This window comes from Mytilus galloprovincialis, chromosome 14, assembly GCF_965363235.1.
Source record: "Mytilus galloprovincialis chromosome 14, xbMytGall1.hap1.1, whole genome shotgun sequence".
In the NCBI taxonomy this organism is placed as follows: Eukaryota; Metazoa; Mollusca; class Bivalvia; order Mytilida; family Mytilidae; genus Mytilus; species Mytilus galloprovincialis.
Window position 1 is genome coordinate 34,157,117 of NC_134851.1, and position 22,041 is coordinate 34,179,157.

General features: G+C 30.5%; 1 protein-coding gene across 5 annotated transcripts in view; it reads left to right on the plus strand.

The window, feature by feature from the left end:
* Positions 1-22,041, plus strand: part of LOC143058589 (uncharacterized) — an 83,538-nt gene continuing 61,497 nt past the window's right edge. For 3 of the 5 annotated variants that reach the window (XR_012973137.1, XM_076232070.1, XM_076232073.1), the window contains exons 1-10: positions 7,967-8,054; positions 10,127-10,183; positions 11,807-11,927; positions 12,948-13,114; positions 16,085-16,258; positions 17,833-17,898; positions 19,203-19,304; positions 20,088-20,186; positions 20,842-20,917; positions 21,713-21,819. Coding sequence is in view for 4 of the 5 variants with exons in the window: in XM_076232070.1 (XP_076088185.1) it covers positions 7,983-8,054; positions 10,127-10,183; positions 11,807-11,927; positions 12,948-13,114; positions 16,085-16,258; positions 17,833-17,898; positions 19,203-19,304; positions 20,088-20,186; positions 20,842-20,917; positions 21,713-21,819 (1,041 nt within the window). In the remaining variant the exon portion in view is untranslated. Of the gene's footprint in view, positions 128-1,019; positions 1,074-7,966; positions 8,055-10,126; positions 10,184-11,806; positions 11,928-12,947; positions 13,115-16,084; positions 16,259-17,832; positions 17,899-19,202; positions 19,305-20,087; positions 20,187-20,841; positions 20,918-21,712; positions 21,820-22,041 lie in introns of those variants that run through there. The other 2 variants (XM_076232072.1, XM_076232071.1) reach the window with 2 other exon arrangements.

The following is a 22,041-nucleotide window of genomic DNA, read 5'->3' on the forward strand; positions in this document are numbered from 1 at the left end:
CACAACAATATGGCGGTTCGACATGTGCCACGGAAGTGTAAAAGATTAACTCATTCACCCGTGAAAGAATAACATTATACTCCACCCTGAGGTGTTCATGGGTGACAATATTGTGACGGACACACAGGTAATCCAATTAATCTCAATAATCACATAGATTATTTAATTTTTATTAAGTTATCGAGCACTTTCACCAGTTTGTGGATTACAATTATTTTTTTTAAAGTATTTTTATACATTCGGAAGATGACGAAGTCAGTAATAGTAGCAATAATCTGAATATTTTGATAATTACTACTTTAGCTATTTTTATATTAATTTGAATAATTGTAACATAACAAATGGTACTAAAGTCCATTGACTTTTTTAACACTGCATTTGGACATTTTGTCATTTAATTTTAAATCCTTTTGTAAATTATTAAGTTAATATTTGTGTTAAAATATTGAGATCTGGTATAATTACACAAATGTATCACTTAAGTTAGTACATTTTGTACATGCAAAGTATATCCACCCACCACCAATAACAATCTACATTGTCACTGTACATGTAACTACAATGTACATTTTACTGTCATGACTGTATTGGCCCTTATTATGAAAGATCCTGACATGAGATCTGGAAATTTAGTTCACAATTTCTCTTCAGTTTGTTCCAGGGGACATTCCTGATCAACAAAAGTTGGATTCCAATTTTTTTAAACAAGGAATCACAGCAGAAATTAACATGCAAGATTATCTCACTGCATAATCATTATCCTTATAAAATGTCTAAATCGATATTTGCCACATACATGTGTATAGCAGAGTATGAATTAAGAGTGAAACATCAGTTCTTGCAGGTTTAAAAATAACTATTTCTAAATTAACAAATGATTATCTAAGTTTTATTTAATAGTATTTATAACATTGAATTAGAAATTGTACACACATGTACATTGTTCCTGATTTCAGACAGACTCTTTCATTCTAATTTGTTCTACAGGAGACAAATTATATTTGTGAGTTAATGACTTGGTCTTTCATGACTTAGTCATGTTTAATGGATGTGTAAGTCATGTACAAAATAATGTAAGTAAGATTGGTTTTGATCAGTAATGTTGCTCAGGTTTTATTTGTATAATTTTCTAATTTAGAGTAATGGGGTTGACATTAACACTTGAATTAAAAACATGTAAAGCTTCATCTGTACATTAAAAAGTAATAATTATTGTTTTTCTGACAGATAAATTAAAATCTTGCTGTTTTTGTTTGAAATTTAATTAATAATGATGTTTAATGAAGTTGGTGTTTTTGATTTTTAATATTTCTAAAAGTGTGAGTAGAAGTTGATTATTTTTTACAAGCTGTAACAAAACCTTTGGCAAGGTTTCTTTATTTATAATAAACATTGAAATAATAAAGTTGACAATTATTATAGGATTAAACACATTTTTTCTACAGGTTATTGATGTGTAAACCGGGGCGATTAACGCACAAACTGAATAAAAGTCTGAAGGACTTTTGTGTTAAGTTTGTGAGTAAGAGACCCAGTTAACACATCAATATAACCTCTAGAAAAAATGTGTTTAATCCTTATAATTCTTAAACAAATTCACGATTTTTAATTAACATTTTTTTGTGTAAAGGCTACTATAATTACCATCAAATGTACAATTGACAGCTCGTAACTAAGGAGTTGGCCGCCATATTGACTTTCTAAAATCCATAAATGTGTAACAAAGGGGCTGCTGGCTCAGTCGATATGCCTTGTTACGGGGTCATAATTTTATGCGAAAAATCATTAGAAAAACGTTTACACCAATGACAGGAACTAGTTGTTGCAGTTATCAAAGATCAAACAGATTCACTTTTGATTATCATTTAATTCCAAGTCCAAGAAATAAACATAGGACAATGTCAATATCAAATGTACGACTCCTAACTGTAACTATCTCGACTCTCTGTTCTTACTCTTTATCCACACAGTCTGCACCAAAAACTTTTTCAACTACTAGTCCGAAGACCAATATAAAGACATTTTTCTTGTTTGTCCAAACAATGTTTTGTTAAAAAATCACTAGTCCGAATGAAATTTTACTAGTCTGGGGCATCGGACTAGTGGCTAACCGTGCAGACTGTCCACACTATTTCTATTCTCTACTGTTTTACATTTATTTTCACACAATATTTATACTATCAATCAGACAATACTTCATTTGTAACAATACTCAAATTAATATGACATTTCATAACACCTAGCAATAAGTAACAGTTTTCACATAATTAATATAAAAGATAATTATAAGTCCTCATATATTATAATCCAATTAACACATATTCTCTTATATGCTTAATTCTCTCACATTAATTCTCAATCTGTCACAAATCCTTAAATATCAAATGTCACTAATTAACTCACATATTGTTTTGACATGTAAATTATTAAATTTGTAAAAACAGTATTTTTGTAAAAGTCCAATTTTTGAATAAAATAATAAATTAAAATATAAGTCCAAATTAGCCTTATGACATATGGCTCCTCCTCCACTAAACACGTCCTCGTGTTTATAAAAGTTAGTAAAATCTTCCTCCATGTTCTTTTCTATCATGTCTATTGTTTCGCCGATGGTTAAAATGTCCTTGATGATACTCATCTTGTTGTTGAGTCCATTGTTGCGGTTGTGGATTCCAATGTTGTGGTTGTTGATTCCATTGTTGCTGTTGTTGAATCAACTTTAGCTGGTTTTGGAGCTGTTGTTGTTGCTGGTACCGTTTTATCACTAAATCTTGTTGTTCATTTTTCTTTTTCAATTGCTCTATTTCTTCTTTCCAATTTTTTAGTGATTCTGTATATTGCTGGCCTACTGTTCTTTGCAATTGCTCATAATCAAATGCTAAATTCACATACTTTGGATGGTTTGCAACAATTTCCTCATAATCTTCATCAAATTTACACTTAACTAAGTGATGCTGTCTTCTTTCCTTATTGCACGCTTCCATGATACTCAAATTTTCACTTTTTAAAAATTCATTCCTCCAATGCAGATTAAACATATCTAGATCTTCTGGTGTGGCTTTAAACTTTTCTAATTCCTCTTGTAATTCCTTAATTTGTATAACATGTGAATCTAAACTTGTCTTGATTGATTTTAGCTCTTCTTTCAGATCACTTATTTCTTCATCTTTCTTGCTATGTTGAAATTTAAAGTTTCCACTGTTAATATTTTTCTCTTTTAATTTTTCTTTAATTCTTTTCAATTCGACTTTAACTGAATACGTTGTGTCCAAAGCACTTACAAAAGCTGTATTTCTGGTGTTTGTAAATGGTAATTCCAGCATTTGTCGTTTTCTGTCAAAATGTTCATTGAATCTGGATCGGTCCCTGTCTGCTCTTTTCTTACTTTTCACTTTGATGTCATTACACTTCTGATGTCCTTTTACTTCCACTGATGGTTTATGAATGTTACACATTCTTGCATAATGTCCCTTTTCTCCACATTTATAACAATTTTTGAAAGTAGCAAAACATAATCTGCTATGCCCAATTCCACATTTACCACATACTGGTCTTTGACTTCGAAAGTTCGATAATCTCCATTGTGGTCTTAAATTAAATTCCATATTGTCAGTTGTTGCTTTTAAAGGGGAAACACTCACTTGTTGCAGTAAAAGGTATCTGGTATCTTTGTTGAGATGATAAGTCAACTTGCGCCGGGTCCTCCACCATATGTAACAAAGGGGCTGCTGGCTCAGTCGATACGCCTTGTTACGGGGTCATAATTTTATGCGAAAAATCATTAGAAAAACGTTTACACCAATGACAGGAACTAGTTGTTGCAGTTATCAAAGATCAAACAGATTCACTTTTGATTATCATTTAATTCCAAGTCCAAGAAATAAACATAGGACAATGTCAATATCAAATGTACGACTCCTAACTGTAACTATCTCGACTCTCTGTTCTTACTCTTTATCCACACTATTTCTATTCTCTACTGTTTTACATTTATTTTCACACAATATTTATACTATCAATCAGACAATACTTCATTTGTAACAATACTCAAATTAATATGACATTTCATAACACCTAGCAATAAGTAACAGTTTTCACATAATTAATATAAAAGATAATTATAAGTCCTCATATATTATAATCCAATTAACACATATTCTCTTATATGCTTAATTCTCTCACATTAATTCTCAATCTGTCACAAATCCTTAAATATCAAATGTCACTAATTAACTCACATTTTGTTTTGACATGTAAATTATTAAATTTGTAAAAACAGTATTTTTGTAAAAGTCCAATTTTTGAATAAAATAATAAATTAAAATATAAGTCCAAATTAGCCTTATGACAAATGTTCGATAAATGCAACGAAATATAAAAATAATTAGAACCTACCCAGTGCTCACGCTACCAGGCAACTTGGGCGAAGAAGTCGCCTTCCCGATCGTCACTTCGCCTTCCCCGACCCCCAAAAGCGAAAACAAGTCGCCCTGTTCTTGACGATAGTCGCTTTCAGTCGCTTCCGTCATCGGACATTTTCAATTTTTACCAAGTTGATGAAACATAAATTTTTTATTGAAAATTAAAGAAATTCAGACATAAACGATTCATTATCTTTAGAAAAGAGGTTGAAGCATTGTCTTCGCAGTGTGTAGCAGGTTATTTGATAAAAATACAACTTTTTATCACTTCGTGCATTTTCGCAAGTTCCGGTGCTTGTTACTCGAAAACGTACATCAACCTCAATTTCGACGGCAAAATAAGTTTGTTACTTCATTTAAACGTGATAAAAGTTGCCCCCAGTAAATTTTTAATCCATTTATTGCATTAAAAACGTCATGTTCCTTTCCAAATAACTTGTCAAACATCGTTTATTTTTGTAAATTTTCTTGCATTCGTCCGTCATTGACCGATTTCTAAACTCTGGATCTGAACCGGACCAGCTATGACCGAAATCCGAACAGCTGACAGAAGAATATTGATCCAAAAGGGGAAAATTACGCATTCCACACGCATTAAGAGACTTTTGGTGACATCTAATTGATTGGTGTATATAATTCCCTATATTTTTTATGGATTGTTTCAAACTATTGATTTAAGTTGCTCAACTCTGAGACTATTATACTAATATCAATATATTATGGCCCAGCTTAATAACTTTTATAATTTTTTTTTATGAGAAACACTGAATGTCATACACAGATAATTTTTAATTAAATTGTAATTGATATATTATAATTTCTTTACATTTTTTAAAATAATTTTTTTTTTTAGTGCTAGATATTTAGTTGGTCATGTTGGTAGTTTCTCACAAGAACCTTAGTAAAACTTAAACAACTTTTAATTTCAAATGTTACTTTAATTGTAATTTTTTTACTCAGATATGAATTGAACAATATAAAAAGAACATTATTTACATATGGCCCTTTATACTATTGTAAAATCCAAACATTGTATCGCACCGCACGAATGAGCACTTCTCTTTCAAATCTCACCACTTCTCCCTATCAGTTTCAAAAAGAGAAGTCACTTCTCCCTATAATTCTGAAGTAGTGTGAGCCCTGCCTACCTCCAAAAACTTCCTTATAATGGGTAATTTTGCGAATATGAAGCGTACAAGTAACGAAATAATCATTCCCTTGAAAGTTTTACATCTGTATGACGTCGTGTTTTACCACGACGTAAATTCGCCAATTCATTTATGAAATTTCACGGAATTTTATTTAAATTTAAATTTTATTCATTTTCGAAGCTTTATTGCATTTTGTTTTATTATACATGTTATATATGCATTAGAATAGAAACAACTATTATGCATTTGTTTTTTTAATTTCTCAATTTGCTGAAAATCTCGGGATCGGAAGTATAAGCATGTGTATTGCGCATGAATAGATTACGAAAGTAGTTTCAGAAACATGGTTTATCGAAGTGTAAACCAAGAGAAATATTCTAACTGATCATGACCAATCCAGTTCAAGGAATTATAGATAGAATTATTAGAATATAGATTTTAAGATTTGTTATTTGTTTTTGAAATGCATAAAATCTAACAAGTCGTTGACTTTAAAGGTGAAGGTACATGTAGAGGTCAACTTTGAATGTACAATGTATGGTCTTGATTTGTGTATCCTTCATGCAGTTTATTTATTCTGGGTGTTACATTTAGGGGCTAGGGATGAGTCTGTAGTAACTTTATTCCCTATATCAAACCATAATTTTAGACTACATGTCGATTTATTAATTTTTTTTGTCTCTGTGAAGCAAACATGTAAAAGTTATTACATGTAATATTAAGGATTGAGAACAGGGACTGTAAGAGTAAAGTATCTGGTTGGGTGACATAAGATGTCTTACTAGACTGAACCTAAGAGCTAAGTGGGTCCATGTGGGTTATTCAAATAGATTTTTATCCTTTATTTCAATAGATTAAGATTTGACACTTGATCTAAGAAGTTAATTTTAGAATATTCATGAATAAGAAATTACAGATTTTGGATGTTTCAAAATTAAATATAAGAATTAGAGGAAACAAGAATGTGTCCTCAGTACACGAATGCCCCACTCGCACTATCATTTTCCATGTTCAGTGGACCATGAAATTGGGGTAAAAACTCTAATTTGGCATTAAAATTAGAAAGATCATATCATAGGGGACATGTGTACTAAGTTTGAAGTCGATTGGACTTAAACTTCATCAAAAACTACCTTGACCAAAAACTTTAACCTGAAGCGGGACAGACGGATGAACGAACGGACAGACGGACGGACGAACGAACAGACAGACGGACGGACGCACAGACCAGAAAACATAATGCCCCTATACTATCGTAGGTGGGGCATAAAAAGTTTTATCCGATTCTGCCACACGCACCAGTACTGGACATTTCTCTTGTGGAGAGTTGTCTCATTAGCACCCACAAAAATAGAACATATATATATATTCTTTTTATGCCCCATCTACGATAGTAGATGGGCATTATGTTTTCTGGTCTGTGCCTCCGTTCGTTCGTTCGTCCCGCTTCAGGTTAAAGTTTTTGGTCAAGGTAGTTTTTGATGAAGCTGAAGTCCAATCAACTTGAAACTTAGTACACTTGTTGCTTATGATATGATCTTTCTAATTTTAAAGCCAAATTAGACTTTTGACCCCAATTTCATGGTCTACTGAACATAGAAATGAAAGTGCGAGTTTCAGGTTAAAGTTTTTGGTCAAGGTAGTTCTTGATGAAGCTGAAGTCCAATCAACTTGAAACTTAGTACACTTGTTGCTTATGATATGATCTTTCTAATGTTAAAGCCAAATTAGACTTTTGACCCCAATTTCATGGTCTACTGAACATAGAAAATGAAAGTGAGAGTTTCCGGTTAAAGTTTTTGGTCAAGGTAGTTTTTGATGAAGTTGAAGACCAAACAACTTGAAACTTAGTACACATGTTCCATATATATGGTATGATCTTTCTAAATTTATTGCAAATTTAGATTTTTTATCCAATTTCACGTCCATTGGACATGGAAATTGATAGTGCAAGTGGGGCATCCGTGTACTTACATGTAGGACACATTCTTGTTTAAATATAACTTTCATCAATTAAATTAGGTTAACCATGTTAACTAAACAGTTTACAGCATATATGTATGTGTTATTTGCTGGTAGACAATATTATGATTATTGCAACCTGTCTATTTTTATTTATCATCTACCTCTCTTTTATCAGTGTTCTATTTTTAGCTGATCTTGTTAAAGTCTGTTTCATATAAGTCATCTGCAAATTATATTTAATGTAAAATTTCAGAAGTTTTATCAGTTATTTATGAGAAGTTGGTTAATTACTATCAGTAATTGGTCAATGTTTGCCAACATTTGTAGCAATAAACATTTTAGATATAAAACAGATTGAGATAGCTCTGAATAATAACCATTTGTGAAAAGGTATATATTTGCTGCTGAGGTAGTATGATGCCTCCTTCACTTCCTGTGGAAAGTTATGGAGATGGTAGAACTTTTCTGTGCATGTTGTTCATGTAGAACCTATATTTACAGAACTGTTGATGAAATGGTTTGATTGTTATAATGCAATATTTGTACCAGTGAAGCAAAATTGTCATTCTTTGCCATCCTTTCTGTAAACAATGATAGAGAGCATTCTAAATAACAAAATCTTAAAAAAATATCTTTTTTTTTACTTAAAAAATCATATATTTGATATTTGAGGGCATTTTTCTAAAGAATAATGAGAAATTGAAGGAGTTATGAAGTTGCTTATTCTTAAAACAGTTATGAAGATACTGATAAACAGAGACAGCAAATCCTGTTAGAAATTTCTGCACCTTTTAACCATACAAATCTTGATGCTACAATACATTAATAAGCTTATTACTTTTAAACTGAAATTACAGACAAAATGTATAAGCTTAACTGTGTCAGTATTGAAGTACTTGTCACTGGGCAGATGATACCCTTGGGGACTATGATTTTTTACCTCTGATATTCAACATTCTTAGGCCAAACCAGATAGTATTTGTCACCATGGTCACAGTATGGTTCCAGTAAAATGTATATATATCTAAAAAAAAGTTAGGTAGATATATTACATGTATATTGGACTGGAGCAACATTCTGACTACATGTATGTGCGTAATGAAAAATGACAAAAAAAATCTTTAGGATAGGCTATTAGTATTATTAAGATTAAAAAGTAGAGTACATGTAGGAAGGGTAACTGGAACCACACATAGATTTTTATTTTGCCTTATTTTATTATTACCCCCTATATCCCAAATTCCACTTACTTTTGAAATAGAATGAAATTGAAAAAAATTATGTCTTGAATTCATTTATTGTTAAATCTCAAAATAATCAAACACATGGGGTATTCCTTATTATTTATAAAATTAATTTTATAGACATGTATGGAGCATGTAATCGTCGGAATTACTTATACTCAAAGGTTGAGTTGGAATCTTAAAACATATAATTATTGGACCTGCTTAATTAAACTTTTTCTTTTGGGCTGTAACTTATGTTTAAGCTGTATAAATATTGACCCAGTTCATTAATGAATGGTCGTGTTTGTTTATGAACGACATGAACAAAGGCACAATGTTTAAATATTGACTGTATATTTGATAAACATATCTCTTTCTACTTGACTTCATAAAAACATTTATTGGAAAAATTTAAATGAACTTGACTAATATTTAGTTTCTTAAGAAATATGGGAATAACATCAATAAAAGTTGTTATGGGTTTTTTAGGTCATTTATGTTCTTTTGTTTGTTTATATGTGTGTAGATAATTTTATAACCAAATAAAGACACACTCTTGCAGTTTGTTTGACGCTATTAGATATAACGTATGAAATTTGCATGAGTAAAACATTTTAAAGCGATACAAAGAAAGTTGTGGAATAAATAAAAGAAATGTCTATTAAGGATTAAGGTTTTAAAAAAAATGCAAAAGATACTACATGCCTTTTCCTAAATATGAAGGTTATATTTCTAAAGAATTTTAAATATAAATCAAGGTGAGGAGAAGTTACATTATGTACATCAATGAAACAAAAACTCAACATGAAAATATTAAACTGTCTTTCATTGAAATAATCAGAATCAATTAAGATTGGAATTAAGCACACCTGCCATGTGTTGGATTCACACTTGCAAACTCAGTGCTGATAGGCTGCAGTGATACAGTAGTTCAACTACTTAGACCAATCAACCACTGAGGCTCAAACAATCAAAGATGACCACTGCTGATGTTCTTAGTTTTTTTTTAACTTGATGGGTCAGAAAAACTTTTCTTAATCAATGTTAATTTACCTTCATCAACAACTCTCATCCCTTAAACAATTGTCAGCCAAAGTATTGATGTGTGTATTTCAAAACATTGTGAAGAGCTACAAAAATGAATATGATAAAAAGGGGTCTACTAGTAACCAGTCATCATTGCTTGAAAGGGGGACCTCATTCATCATGTTCATGTATCTTCATCAGTGATAATTCTTGGTTTAAATTATTTTTGTGAGAATTTTTATTTTTATAAGAAAACAGAGTGGAAAGAAAAAAGAAAGTATTTAATGAATCAGTATTTTTGTACATTGATTATAATAAGATTCCCTTGTTTTTATAGGTTACAGGAAATGAGATGACATCGGTGATGGGGGCAGAGGGCCCCGGGGTGACACAGGTAAATATAAAAATAATATGATCAAATGTTTGGGAAGTTTTTTGCTGCAACCAAGGGCAAGGCATAACAGCCTTTTGGTGTGAAAACAACACCATCACATGCCAGTAAATAATAACCTTTCAATATGTTCATCACACTCTTAACATACAATGTATGATTTAAGTTTTAAAAGATAAGCCAAGAGTTCATACATCATGTACATGTATAGACCTTTGGTTAATCTTCTTTGAATGTTCAAAAGCAAAATTCTCATCATGCTCATTGAAAATATAAAAGTAAGTCAAAGTTTTGGTAACATTGTTTGAATGATGACAAAAAACTGTTACATGTGAAGATAAAATATTCAATGAAAAGTTTGAAAATCTTCCAACATTAAATTTCTGAGGCTCTTTGGACAGTGGTCCTTACAATGTTACACAATTCTATATATACATATTTATTAACTTAGATATATTCATATCCAACTTATTCATGCTCTTTTAGTCATGTTAGGTCTTAAGTTTAAGGTGGGTTTTATAAATTAAAAGACACCAAGATTATTATCTTAATTTTAAATCTTGAATTTGACAAAACCTCGCTGACAATGATCTGATGAGGGAAGATATAGAGATATTAAATACGGACAATACACATACGTCTTATTATAATTGGCAATCTTTAAACGTACTTTGACACCTATATCGCATGACAATCGGTAATTCCTGTTTTGTGCAAATGCAAAAATTTGTCAATATTTGGTTACGTAATGGCCGTCTTGGCCAACCTTCAGTTGTTAGTGCCTTATTCATTTGTTATTGGCGTGTGCCATTGTCTTTTAAATACATAAAATTTTAAACATAAATATATACCATGTATATTAATTTTGTTACGGTGTATGTAATTTATTTGACACTAATAATATATGTTTAGTATGATGAGATCAATATATTAGCAAGAATCTATTCAATATTTTCCTTTGAACTTGTAACTTATTAATTATTCACTACAGTCATGGAGCAAATATTATCAAAGAAATTTCCTGTACTAAAATTATTTCCCTGTCTGGCTGTGAATTATTGACTTTTTTATGCAAGAAAGAGAAAAAAGGTAGCCATAAATATTGTCATGATTGTAGAGATAACACATACACAATGAATGGTATGGGTATGTTTTAGAAAATTGTTAATTATTTCTTTATTCAGCTTGTGTTATATATAACTGGTATATATACCAGTTCCAAATTGAAAATATGACTGCAATATACATGTACATGTTCAATGTAGCCTTTTTCACACTGTCACTTTTTATACAAAATCAACCAATCAATATGAATAATAAAGACACTTTCATTCCACTTGATAACTATCAATTGAAATAATCTTTTGCTTACTTGTAGAATTGTTATTTATAGGTTATAGAACTTATGATTTTAAAATGTTGTATACAGTACTTGGACCCTATTTTATATGTACTGAGGTCTCAGTGCAATGCTATTGATATTGAGTCTGATATCAAATATTACAACATTATCAACAGCTGATCAAAAGGGGGGCAGGTTAAGGCACTTCTTTAAACATTTAATGAGAGGTGATTACCATATTTCTGGAGCAGCCATATAAATTGTATTTGAATTTTCGTTTCTAGATGGAGAATGGTGGGATGGACAATGTTGCAGAGATTGCAGAGCAGGAGTTGGAAGGAGTCACACAGATGCATGTCGCTGCCGTCAATGGAGACAAAGCCTTACTTGCCAAACAAATAGTCTGTAGGTGGTTTACTTTGTAAAAATAATAAAAGAAGATAGGGGTATATTTCAATGAGAACCAAAGCCTTTTAAAAAATGTCAAAAGCTCAGCATAATTTGTAATGTTCTTAGGAAGATGTATTTATCTCTTTATATATAATTATTGCCCTGTGAAAAAATATCAATAAAATTGAGAATGGAATTGGGGAATGTGTCAAAAAGACAACAACCCGATCATAGAGCAGACAACAGCTGAAGGCCACCAATGGGTCTTCAATGCAGCGAGAAACTCCAGCACCCTGCGGCGTCCTTCAGCTGGCCCATAAACATAGATTTAACAGACATATACTTTAAACAACCTGCCATCAATACCAAAGTCCCTTTTTGAAAAAAACCAATTACAACCAAAATTTAATATCCTCCTGTCTTGGGAACTTTACTTGAAATGTGGCGGAACTCAAGTTATAAGCCATTGTAGTGATCAACATAAAAAGCAAGGGAACTTTTCACAAGGGACAACAGAAAAAAAAGATTCTTGAAAACAGCACAATTATTAGCATTTTAAAACTATTTACTTATTCAAGAAGAGAAGGGCAAAATATACCAGAAAAACATTAAAACTCATAGTTTGAAAATGAATTGACAATGTCATGGCTAAAAAAGAAAAAGAAAACAGACAAATAATAGACACAACATAGAAAACTAAAGAATAAGCAACACGAACCCCACCAAAAACTGGGGGTGATCTCTGGTGCTCCAGAAGGGTAAGCAGATCCTGCTCCACATGTGATACCTGTCATGTTGCTCATGTTATTACAAACTTAGTAAAAAGTCTTAATTCAGCTGTTCCCTATGTCTATCCAGTGACTGTTCATTGTTTTGGTTTTGAATGGTTGCCAAAAACTGTCCTGCCATTTGATATAGCTTGAAATTAGACACTTCCCAAACATGATCTGTAATCACATAAATGTTATGCCTGTTTTGCTTTGTTAAAACATGCTTTAAAAAATATTATCATTTCCTTTGTTTATTCTATTCCAGCAAGTACTCAGGAATTAGATACAGGTGACCAGTTTGGGCGGACTCCTCTCATGTTCTGTGTGTTGGCTGATAGACTGGATTGTGCTGAGTTGTTATTGCGAGCAGGGACCCAGGTTAATAGATCTGACAAAGGAGGTAGAACAGCACTACATTGGGCAGCACATAAAGTAAGTAAAGAATAGAATGTGTTAGGGCGGCTTCATAAGATAATATATTGTATAAAGGTAAACAGAAAATAGGAATATATGACAGAAAATGTTTAAAAGTGGAGACAATTCTCTTTTTTTTTAAGGTTTTATATGTGATATACCTGCCTAGCCTAGCCACAATCAGATGTACATTTTGTGTTTCACATGAAGTCAAAAATGAATATCACATCAGGAAAAAACTCTTTTGATATTTTGGTACAGAAATGGTTTAAATTATGAAAAATTGCCATCGTTAGGCTAACACTGGAAGCATTTATATAATTACATGCAGTTTTTGGAAGAAATATTTAATATTTTTATTAAATGAATGGTGTTTAAAAACTGTATAATTTTCTTTAATGGTTGCCTTCAAGACAGTGTCACCAATTTCAGATTTTGGTCAATGACAAAGACAACAAAATATGTTTAGAATTATTGAATATCAAACATTTTAATTTAAAAAAAAATGACAAGAACATGTTTAACTCACAGTTATTTCAAACAGCAGTAGCTTTCTTTGATCATTAATCTTATCTGATCAAACTATACCTAAACTAATCTATAACAATGTATAAATAACAAAACTTCCAAAAAACCCTTTCTTTTGGTGTATAAAACATTAAAATGACTTGGTGCATATTCTTACAACAAAAAATCAAACTTTAGCAATACAATTTATATGTTTTGTCACGGACAAGACATTGTATTCATATTTAATGAAATGCATTATAAAAAACCCGAATTTTGACATACATGACATAGTTGAAAGTGTTCTCTTGAAAAAAAAACATACATTTTATATAAATCAGGTTTATCTATCAAATGATGCTTAAATTCGAGGGAAATGGGAACAAATACATTGTGATAATGTCTACAGACAAGACATTTTATTGGTATTCAATTAAATGCTTTCAAAGATGATTGTTAAAGTAAAGATTAAAAGTTACAAATTTAATTTTAAGCTGTTTTTTAAATTTTGGAAAATATAAAAATGTACCTATAATTCTTTACATATCTCAATAATTTATTGATTAAGCCAAAATGAAGACGCATTCTTTTAACTGAAATCCATACATCTGACTGTTTAAAACAATCAAACTATTATTAAAACTCAATTTTGACATAGTTGAATGTGTTCTCTTGAAAAAATAACATACATGTTATCTGTCAAATTAGGCTGAACTCAAGGAAATTGGATACAAATATATTGTGGTAATGTCTACGGACAAGACAATTTCAGTTAAAAAAAATCTGTTAGAATTAATTGTGACTATATTTATGTTAAAAATACTGAATTTTTATTTGAAAAGAGAACTTTAATCACCTATAAATGCGATTTAAGTGCCAGAGCAGACAAATAATTTAATTTAATACTTGTTATGTACAAGTGTCTTGTCCGTAGAGACTTCCTCATATGCTGGTAATACTGAAATGCAAAAGATAAAGTCTGAGAGAGAGAGAAATACTTTTTCTTCATTTGATTTAGTTAATCTTTTAAGGTTTGCAGCAACTGGAATAAAATATTGAATTAAAATAGGGTATGCTTTTTATGACTGATAATCTGCCACTTTTTTAAATCAACTCCTGTAAAGTAATTTTACCAAAAAATAGAACACTTAAATTACCATTTATTAATTGAAAATAAGATATTTCTAAGTTTAAACAACACATAGGACTAATTTAGACCCATTAAGCCAAGCAATATTGATAAAAAGACATGTCTACGGACAAGACATTCTGACATATTTTTCAAATTCTTCCTCTATTAATAGATGGTAGAAAAATATGTCAGGAGTGTTTTCATATCTACAAAAGAACAGGAACTTAGCAATGCAACATTAGTGTTATTATTCTTCCAGTTTACTAGGGAATGCATGTCTACGAAAAGACATTTTTTCACTTTATTTGTACATTGTATATCCAACTTTGATTGCATATCTCCAGCTAGGGTACTGCAATATTGATATATGAGGTAGTTTTTGATAATGTATATATACTAGAAGAGAAAACAAAACAGATAATAGCATAAATTTGATTTATTTTTCTCTTTTATCACTATGTACACTGAGCAAGCTAAAATAACAAACGCATAGTATCCCTCTTTTTATCATAACTTTGTAACCACTGAAGATTTTTTATGGCAACAACCAGTATAAGAAAGATGAATAAACTGTCTATAACAGTGAACCAATAATTTAGTTCAAATTAAGTTCACTTATTAACTATCAATTGATAAAAACAGCGTAATTTTAAATGAAACAACATAACGTGAAATGATGCCTATTTTCAGCGTGTATTTTGGTGGTTTTTTTTCAAAATGGTAACTCCTATACATGATATTTGATATTCATTGTGAAACCCTACATTCCCTTCTTCAGTTCAAAGATGTAATACTTATGTTAAGTTTATCTTCTTGTCTTTACAAGCCTATAACATAGACCCAATATGAAATATACATCTGATCTTGGCTAGGCCGCTTAGAACTTATGACAACTTAAGTAAATTTTTCAAATCTTTTTGTGCTTTTACCTTCTTTTTACTATTATTGTGTGAAGTGTATAATTAGATAAACTTTCCAGAATCTGTTGTACTTTTGAAATTTGATAATCTATGCCTTGTATCCCAAATTTTAAAACTTCATTAAAGATGTTTTAAGAAGAATATTTAGTAGACAAGCTCCAAATCAATCCCTTAGAAGATAAACAAATGTTGTAAATAAGATCAGTAGAAACAATCGATAGGGTGTATGTTGAATTTAACTGCAATTATCTAACAAGACACTAGTGTAAACCAACTTAGTTCCGTGTTCATACCTTTAAGACCAATTTTGTGACAATGTATTTTTTAACCTTCTTGTTGTATTTATATTTGAGAAGATCCAAGTTAGAAAATGTCACAAAGATCTATACACACAAGATCTTGCATATAAAATTTTGTGTTCTATTACAGGGAAATAATCGGTTGCTGAAGTTATTGTTATCTAAAGGTGCTGACATTAAACAGAAAGATAATGAAGGTCAAACTGTTCTCCATCTGTGTACACGACATAAATCTACAAAATGTATGAATTTGTTACTACGGCAACTGTCTCCAGGGGAAATTGATGATCAGGACAAGAAAAAGGTATGATAAAAAAAAAAAAATAATAGGGAAGATGATATTTGTTTTTTCTGTTGTGTTGATTATAAAAAATAGTCATTCTAAAGAATAAAGAATGGAAATGGGGAATATTTCAAAAAGACAACAACCAGACCAAAGAGTAAAACATAAATGAAGGCCACCAATGGGTCTTCTACACAGCAAGAAAATCCTTCAACTGAAGGCAGACTTCAACTGGCCTATAAACAAAAAAAGTGTACTAGTTCAGTGAAAATGGATGTCATAATCAGTCAAGGGTCTAACTTAAATAAGTTATTAGAAAAAAACAACATAAATGTTGTTATTGCGCGCTATATAATAAAAAAACTGTGATATCATATATGTATGTTACATGTTTCAAAGGGAAAATATACAACCTTTATTTTGTTAAATTTTTCTTAAGTTCTATTGATATTATAATTTTCTTTATGTATACTTATCTTTGCAAAGATATACCAGCTCATAGTTTACCAATCATGCATAGTACACCTATGTTATTACAGAAAATATATTCCTGCAATAACAAAAGGGTGTTATTTCAGCTTCTCTATATCTCTTTAGATTTAAAGATTTCAATTCATTGTAAGAAATGATGATCAGAGCTTGTAATGAGGCACTGCACAAGATTCCAAGTGTCTCATTTACTCTCATATATGTAGTAAGTTACATGCTTGTAATAACTAAGCCTTGTTATTACAGCTTAGTTTGCCCTTAAAGGCCTTGTCTCATTGATTTACCATGGTTGATCAAAATTGTATTAATGAAATTAGAAAACTAGTTATCAAGGTAATATATTAAGCTACTGCGCAAAGTTTTAAGAATTCCTAAGTGCCAATTAAAGATAAAATATATTTAACTGATAACAAACATTTGTTATTACAGATTAAGGAAAAAAGGGTATACAAGTCATGAAAGTTTCTGTAATATCACATGCAAGTTATTTTTCTCTGATAACTTATCCTTGACTGATTATAAACTCCTAAACAAAATTGAAAAAAAAGAAAAAAAGTACAAGACTAACAAAGGCCAGAGGCTCCTGACTTGGTACATCATATATATAGATACCAGGATTCATTTTTATATTTACGCCAGACACATGTTTTGTTTACAAAAGACTCATCAGTGATGCTCGAATCCAAAAAAGTTAAAAAGGTCAAATAAAGTACGAAGTTGAAGAGCATGTCATTAGATGTCTTTAAGGTGGTATCCAATTCAACACCTTCTCTAAAATTAATTTGGCTCATTTAATTTTCATAAAAATTTGACAAAGTATTTACTTCGACCCTTTGACAAAAATATAAAAATTTCAAAAAATTTGAACCAACCAAATTATCAGAAAATTACACTGGTTATATAGCAGTTTGACAAACACTAATTTTGATCATTGAGAAACTTTATATTCTATGAACAACACAATTTAATTAAAACGTTTAGCTGATTTTACAGTTATCTCCCTGTAGTGTTAGGTACCACCTTAAATCTACATCTGTTTATTTATTCTAGGGAAATTGATCTGAAAAGTTTTTTTAAATAGCCTTTCCAATTATTTTTACTTTCAGAGAACAGCTTTACACTGGGCAGCGTCTTATGGCAATGTGGAACATGTTAAACTTTTAATCAAGCAGGTAAGTGGGAGGAGATTTAAAAATAACATGTCAAAATAGTAGTTAGCAATTGACTTAATTAATGACTGGAAAAAGATATTATAAAGGCACCTGTATAGGATAAATAATTGCAATGAAGAAAAATAGGAACATATAGTGCGTTGCATTTTGTGGGGTTTGAAATTTTTTATGATGCTTAAATATAAAACTAGTAAAAACAAGAACTATCTTTAAAAAAGATATCCGACGTATTTAAATTTGAGTATATGTTTAAAACTATCATTTCGATAACCTTCAAAAGCACTAAGATACCATTTAGATAACATTTTCTTTCTTTGTGTTCAGTATTTTCGGTCCTCGTATCTTTCTGTTTACATGCACCAAAACCCAGCGAAAATCTCACATGCGTAGGTGCGTTCTAAAAGTCATGTACGTTCGTACAACAAAGTTTACATTAAAAATTATATAGTTGTTCCGAATAAACAGCTGTCACGGATGCAAAGAGCTATTGGAGAAACAATTATTTTAATAAAAATATAAATCTTTGTAAGATCTAGTTCAAATATTTATTTTTTTTCACTTGCTTTCCATCACGATATAATTAACAAGACGTTTTTTCAAACACAACCAAATCACCCACTATGACAGCATTTTGTCCAATCACAGAAAGGATTTTCGAAAATGCGTATTCTGTCGCAATAGTTAAGGGTCCTTAAGTTCAAAGGGCACAAACCGAAACTATACCGACTACGTCGAAAAAAAACAGAAATCTTGTGGGAGGAAAAACACAAGGAAGGAATGCATTTTGACAATAGACAAGTATAGATGTATTTAGAAAAATAAATAATTAGGAGATGTGTTATGATTGCAAATGAGAAAACTACCCACTAGTCAAAATGACATGAATTTAAGCAAATATAAGTCACTATATATCATTCAACAATGAGCAAAACCCAGAAAAAGCAAGTCTGATTTATGAGAAAACAATTAAAAAAGAAAAAATATGACAGACAGCTACAACTTATTAAAATCAGGTTCTTGATTTTGGACAGGCACATTTAGAATTTGTCCTGGCTAAACATGTTTGTAAGCACTCAACCCTACCTCCAACTTAAACAAAGGTGAAACTACAACATGAAGAACAAACTGTAGTTAAAACTATTTGGAAATGGCTAGACACATCAACATTAGTTTTGCACCAGGCACAGCTAACCTAAGAGACAAAAGATTCAAAGTACCAATCTAACAGTTTAATCTGAAATCTAAAATCTAAAATCAGCTCAAGTTTTAAATTTGATAAATTTATTTCTGTTCATATATTTCAGGATTCTAACATTGGTATACCAGATATTGAAGGTAAAACACCTTTACATTGGGCAGCAAGCTGTATGGACCCAGATGCACCAAGTTGTGTCAGACTTATATTGGTAAGAGTTTTGAAAAATAAACCAATAGGATCCTCAAGTAGGCATAAATATGACTGGCATACTTAAGATATATATATCTGTTATAAAGCATATGCTCATTTTGAAGAAAAACGTCAAAAGATCATTTTTGCTATCATATAAATATTGTGTCTAATTTCTGCTTTTTTTGTGGCCGCTAAAGAAATGGGAAAGATTTGACTACATATTCCAAGATTGCTCATTAATTGAAAATTTCATACATTATAAGTACTGTTGATTGTTGAATCATTTTGTATTGGTTGGTTAATCACAAGAAAGTGTTTACTTAGTTATGACCTCTGTTTATATGATTATTATTAATCATACATGGCACATCTTTTGGCAACACAGCAAGCAGTGATAGGTTAAAAGATGTTAATTAGTGAAGATTAATTGATTAGTGTCATACCATTTTGTATCTGATTTAAAATTAAAGTTAAAATGAATCACTTCTATAAATATTGGTGGTTATCAGATTTTCAAAGTGCCTTCCCTGGGTACCATGTATGATTTAATGGAACACTCACAAGTGGTAATATATATGAATAGCAAATATATAATATCCTACATAAAGCAATATGCCGCTACAAGGCAGCACTGGCACCCGCAAAGTGGAAAGGGATTAATATAAGTTGCAAAACTTGTTTCCCAATCCACTATAAATAAATATGTTTAAACTAAACTACATAAAGCAATCACTGCTGATACTAAATATTTTAAAGATGCTTTCCCTACATCAGTTTACAATTTTGTTTTATTTTTTAGGAGACCACCCCAACAGTTATAAACTGGCCAGATTATGAAGGGAGAACAGCTTTACATCTAGCAGTGGCTGATGGGAATGAATCTATTGTTAAAGTGCTAGTAAGTTTGAAGGCAGCATAGTTTAATGGTTATATGCTAAAGAACTAACCCAGTTGTTGTTTGATTCCCAGTCTAAGTCATTTAAAACAAAAATTCAAAAATTGTTTTCCAAAAACAATTTGCACTGTTTTCAAAATATATCATAAGAAAATTCTGAAATTTCAAACAACTGAAAAATAATTATTTATTGCATGAAAGAAAAGTTGGGCATATTTTGAACAGATATAGAATTTAGTGATATTGAATTGTCAACAAAAACTATAAAAGATACTTTATTATTTGTGGAATACCAATTTCCCTTTAATTTTCTGGGTAAAGGTGAACCACATATTTATATGTTCATCAAACTTCAAATTTTCTGTAAGCTTTCATGCAAAACCACAATAATTCAAATATTTACAAACATACAATATTTCCATTTAAAATAGTTATACCCATGAAAATAAATGAACCCACAGTACCTTGCTAAATTCCATATTGTATTATTTTATATGATGTTTTAATTCCTTATATCCTCATCAGTACAAAATGACACTAGCATTTGAATTTTTCTTTGATATAATTAAAATGTAAAGTATTCCCATATAAAAATAATAACCAAGTGAAATTGCATTATAGAAAAATGAAATTATAATGATTTGAAACTATATTTCAGATATCTGTTGTAAATAGTAATATATCTGCTTTAGATAACATGTTTAGAACACCTCTACATTGGGCTGCAGTTTTAGGTAAGCATAACATTGGTTTCATGGTTTAGTGATTAGGGTTGATACTCTCTGTTGTTCTCTTTACATAGCTTACAGTCAAAGGGACATAACTGCAATGAAAATTGACCAAAAACTGTCAAATGATAAGAATAAAGAATTTTGTGGAAACTCATGTTTTCATACATTTTGTTTATAAAGTGATTGAGTAAACATTTGTATTAGCTGTTGTCTAAAATAGCTTAATGACAAAGGGAAATAACTTCAATAAAAAATGGCAAAAAATTTCACAAATGACAAAAAAAAAGAATTTAATTAAAATTATGATATGTTTTAAATGATCTGATCTGTGATATTTCAGTTGCATTATTATTTAAAAGATTGATTAATTTACAACAAAAAATTAGATCGTATGGAAATTTTATCTTTTCTTATAATTTTTTGGCTGATTAATTTTACAACAATATTTTCAAACAGCCAAAACTGAAATCTAAATACTTTAAATTCAGAAATTATTGCGTGCTTTTATAATTGCAATATTGTCATTTTAAACTAAAATATAATTTTTATTTTTGAGATATGGAGAAAAATCCTGTTTCATTAATATAAAAAATTTCAAAATGCCAGTTTTTATTCCAAATCTTTCCAAAATTTTTGTTTTACAATGCTCTGGATCTGCCAGTTACAAAATATAATACTAATTTGATATTGTTCAATCAAGCATTGTTAGGTCTGTCAGATGAAGATTTCCTTACACAATATTATAAGGTCCTTGACATAGAAATTTATATATTTTGGAATTTTGTATCTATATGACAGGTCACTCAGGAATTGTTTCCCTGCTATTAGACAATGGTGGAGATTATGCTTCAGCAGACGCAAATGGTGCCACACCCCTTCACTATGCCGCTCAAAACAATCATTCTGTAAGTTAAGTATTGTTAGCAGCAGTGATATCATTGATATCATCATTGATTCAACATTACTTCATTTATTACTCAAAATTATCTTCCATGCACAGTAATGGTACATTTGTAATACCACTTATTGTATAAATAAAGAGTTCTTGGGGACAAAAACAAAAGACAAGTTCAGAAGAGCAATGGAAATTGGACACAAGTCGAAGAAGTACAACACAATGACAAAAT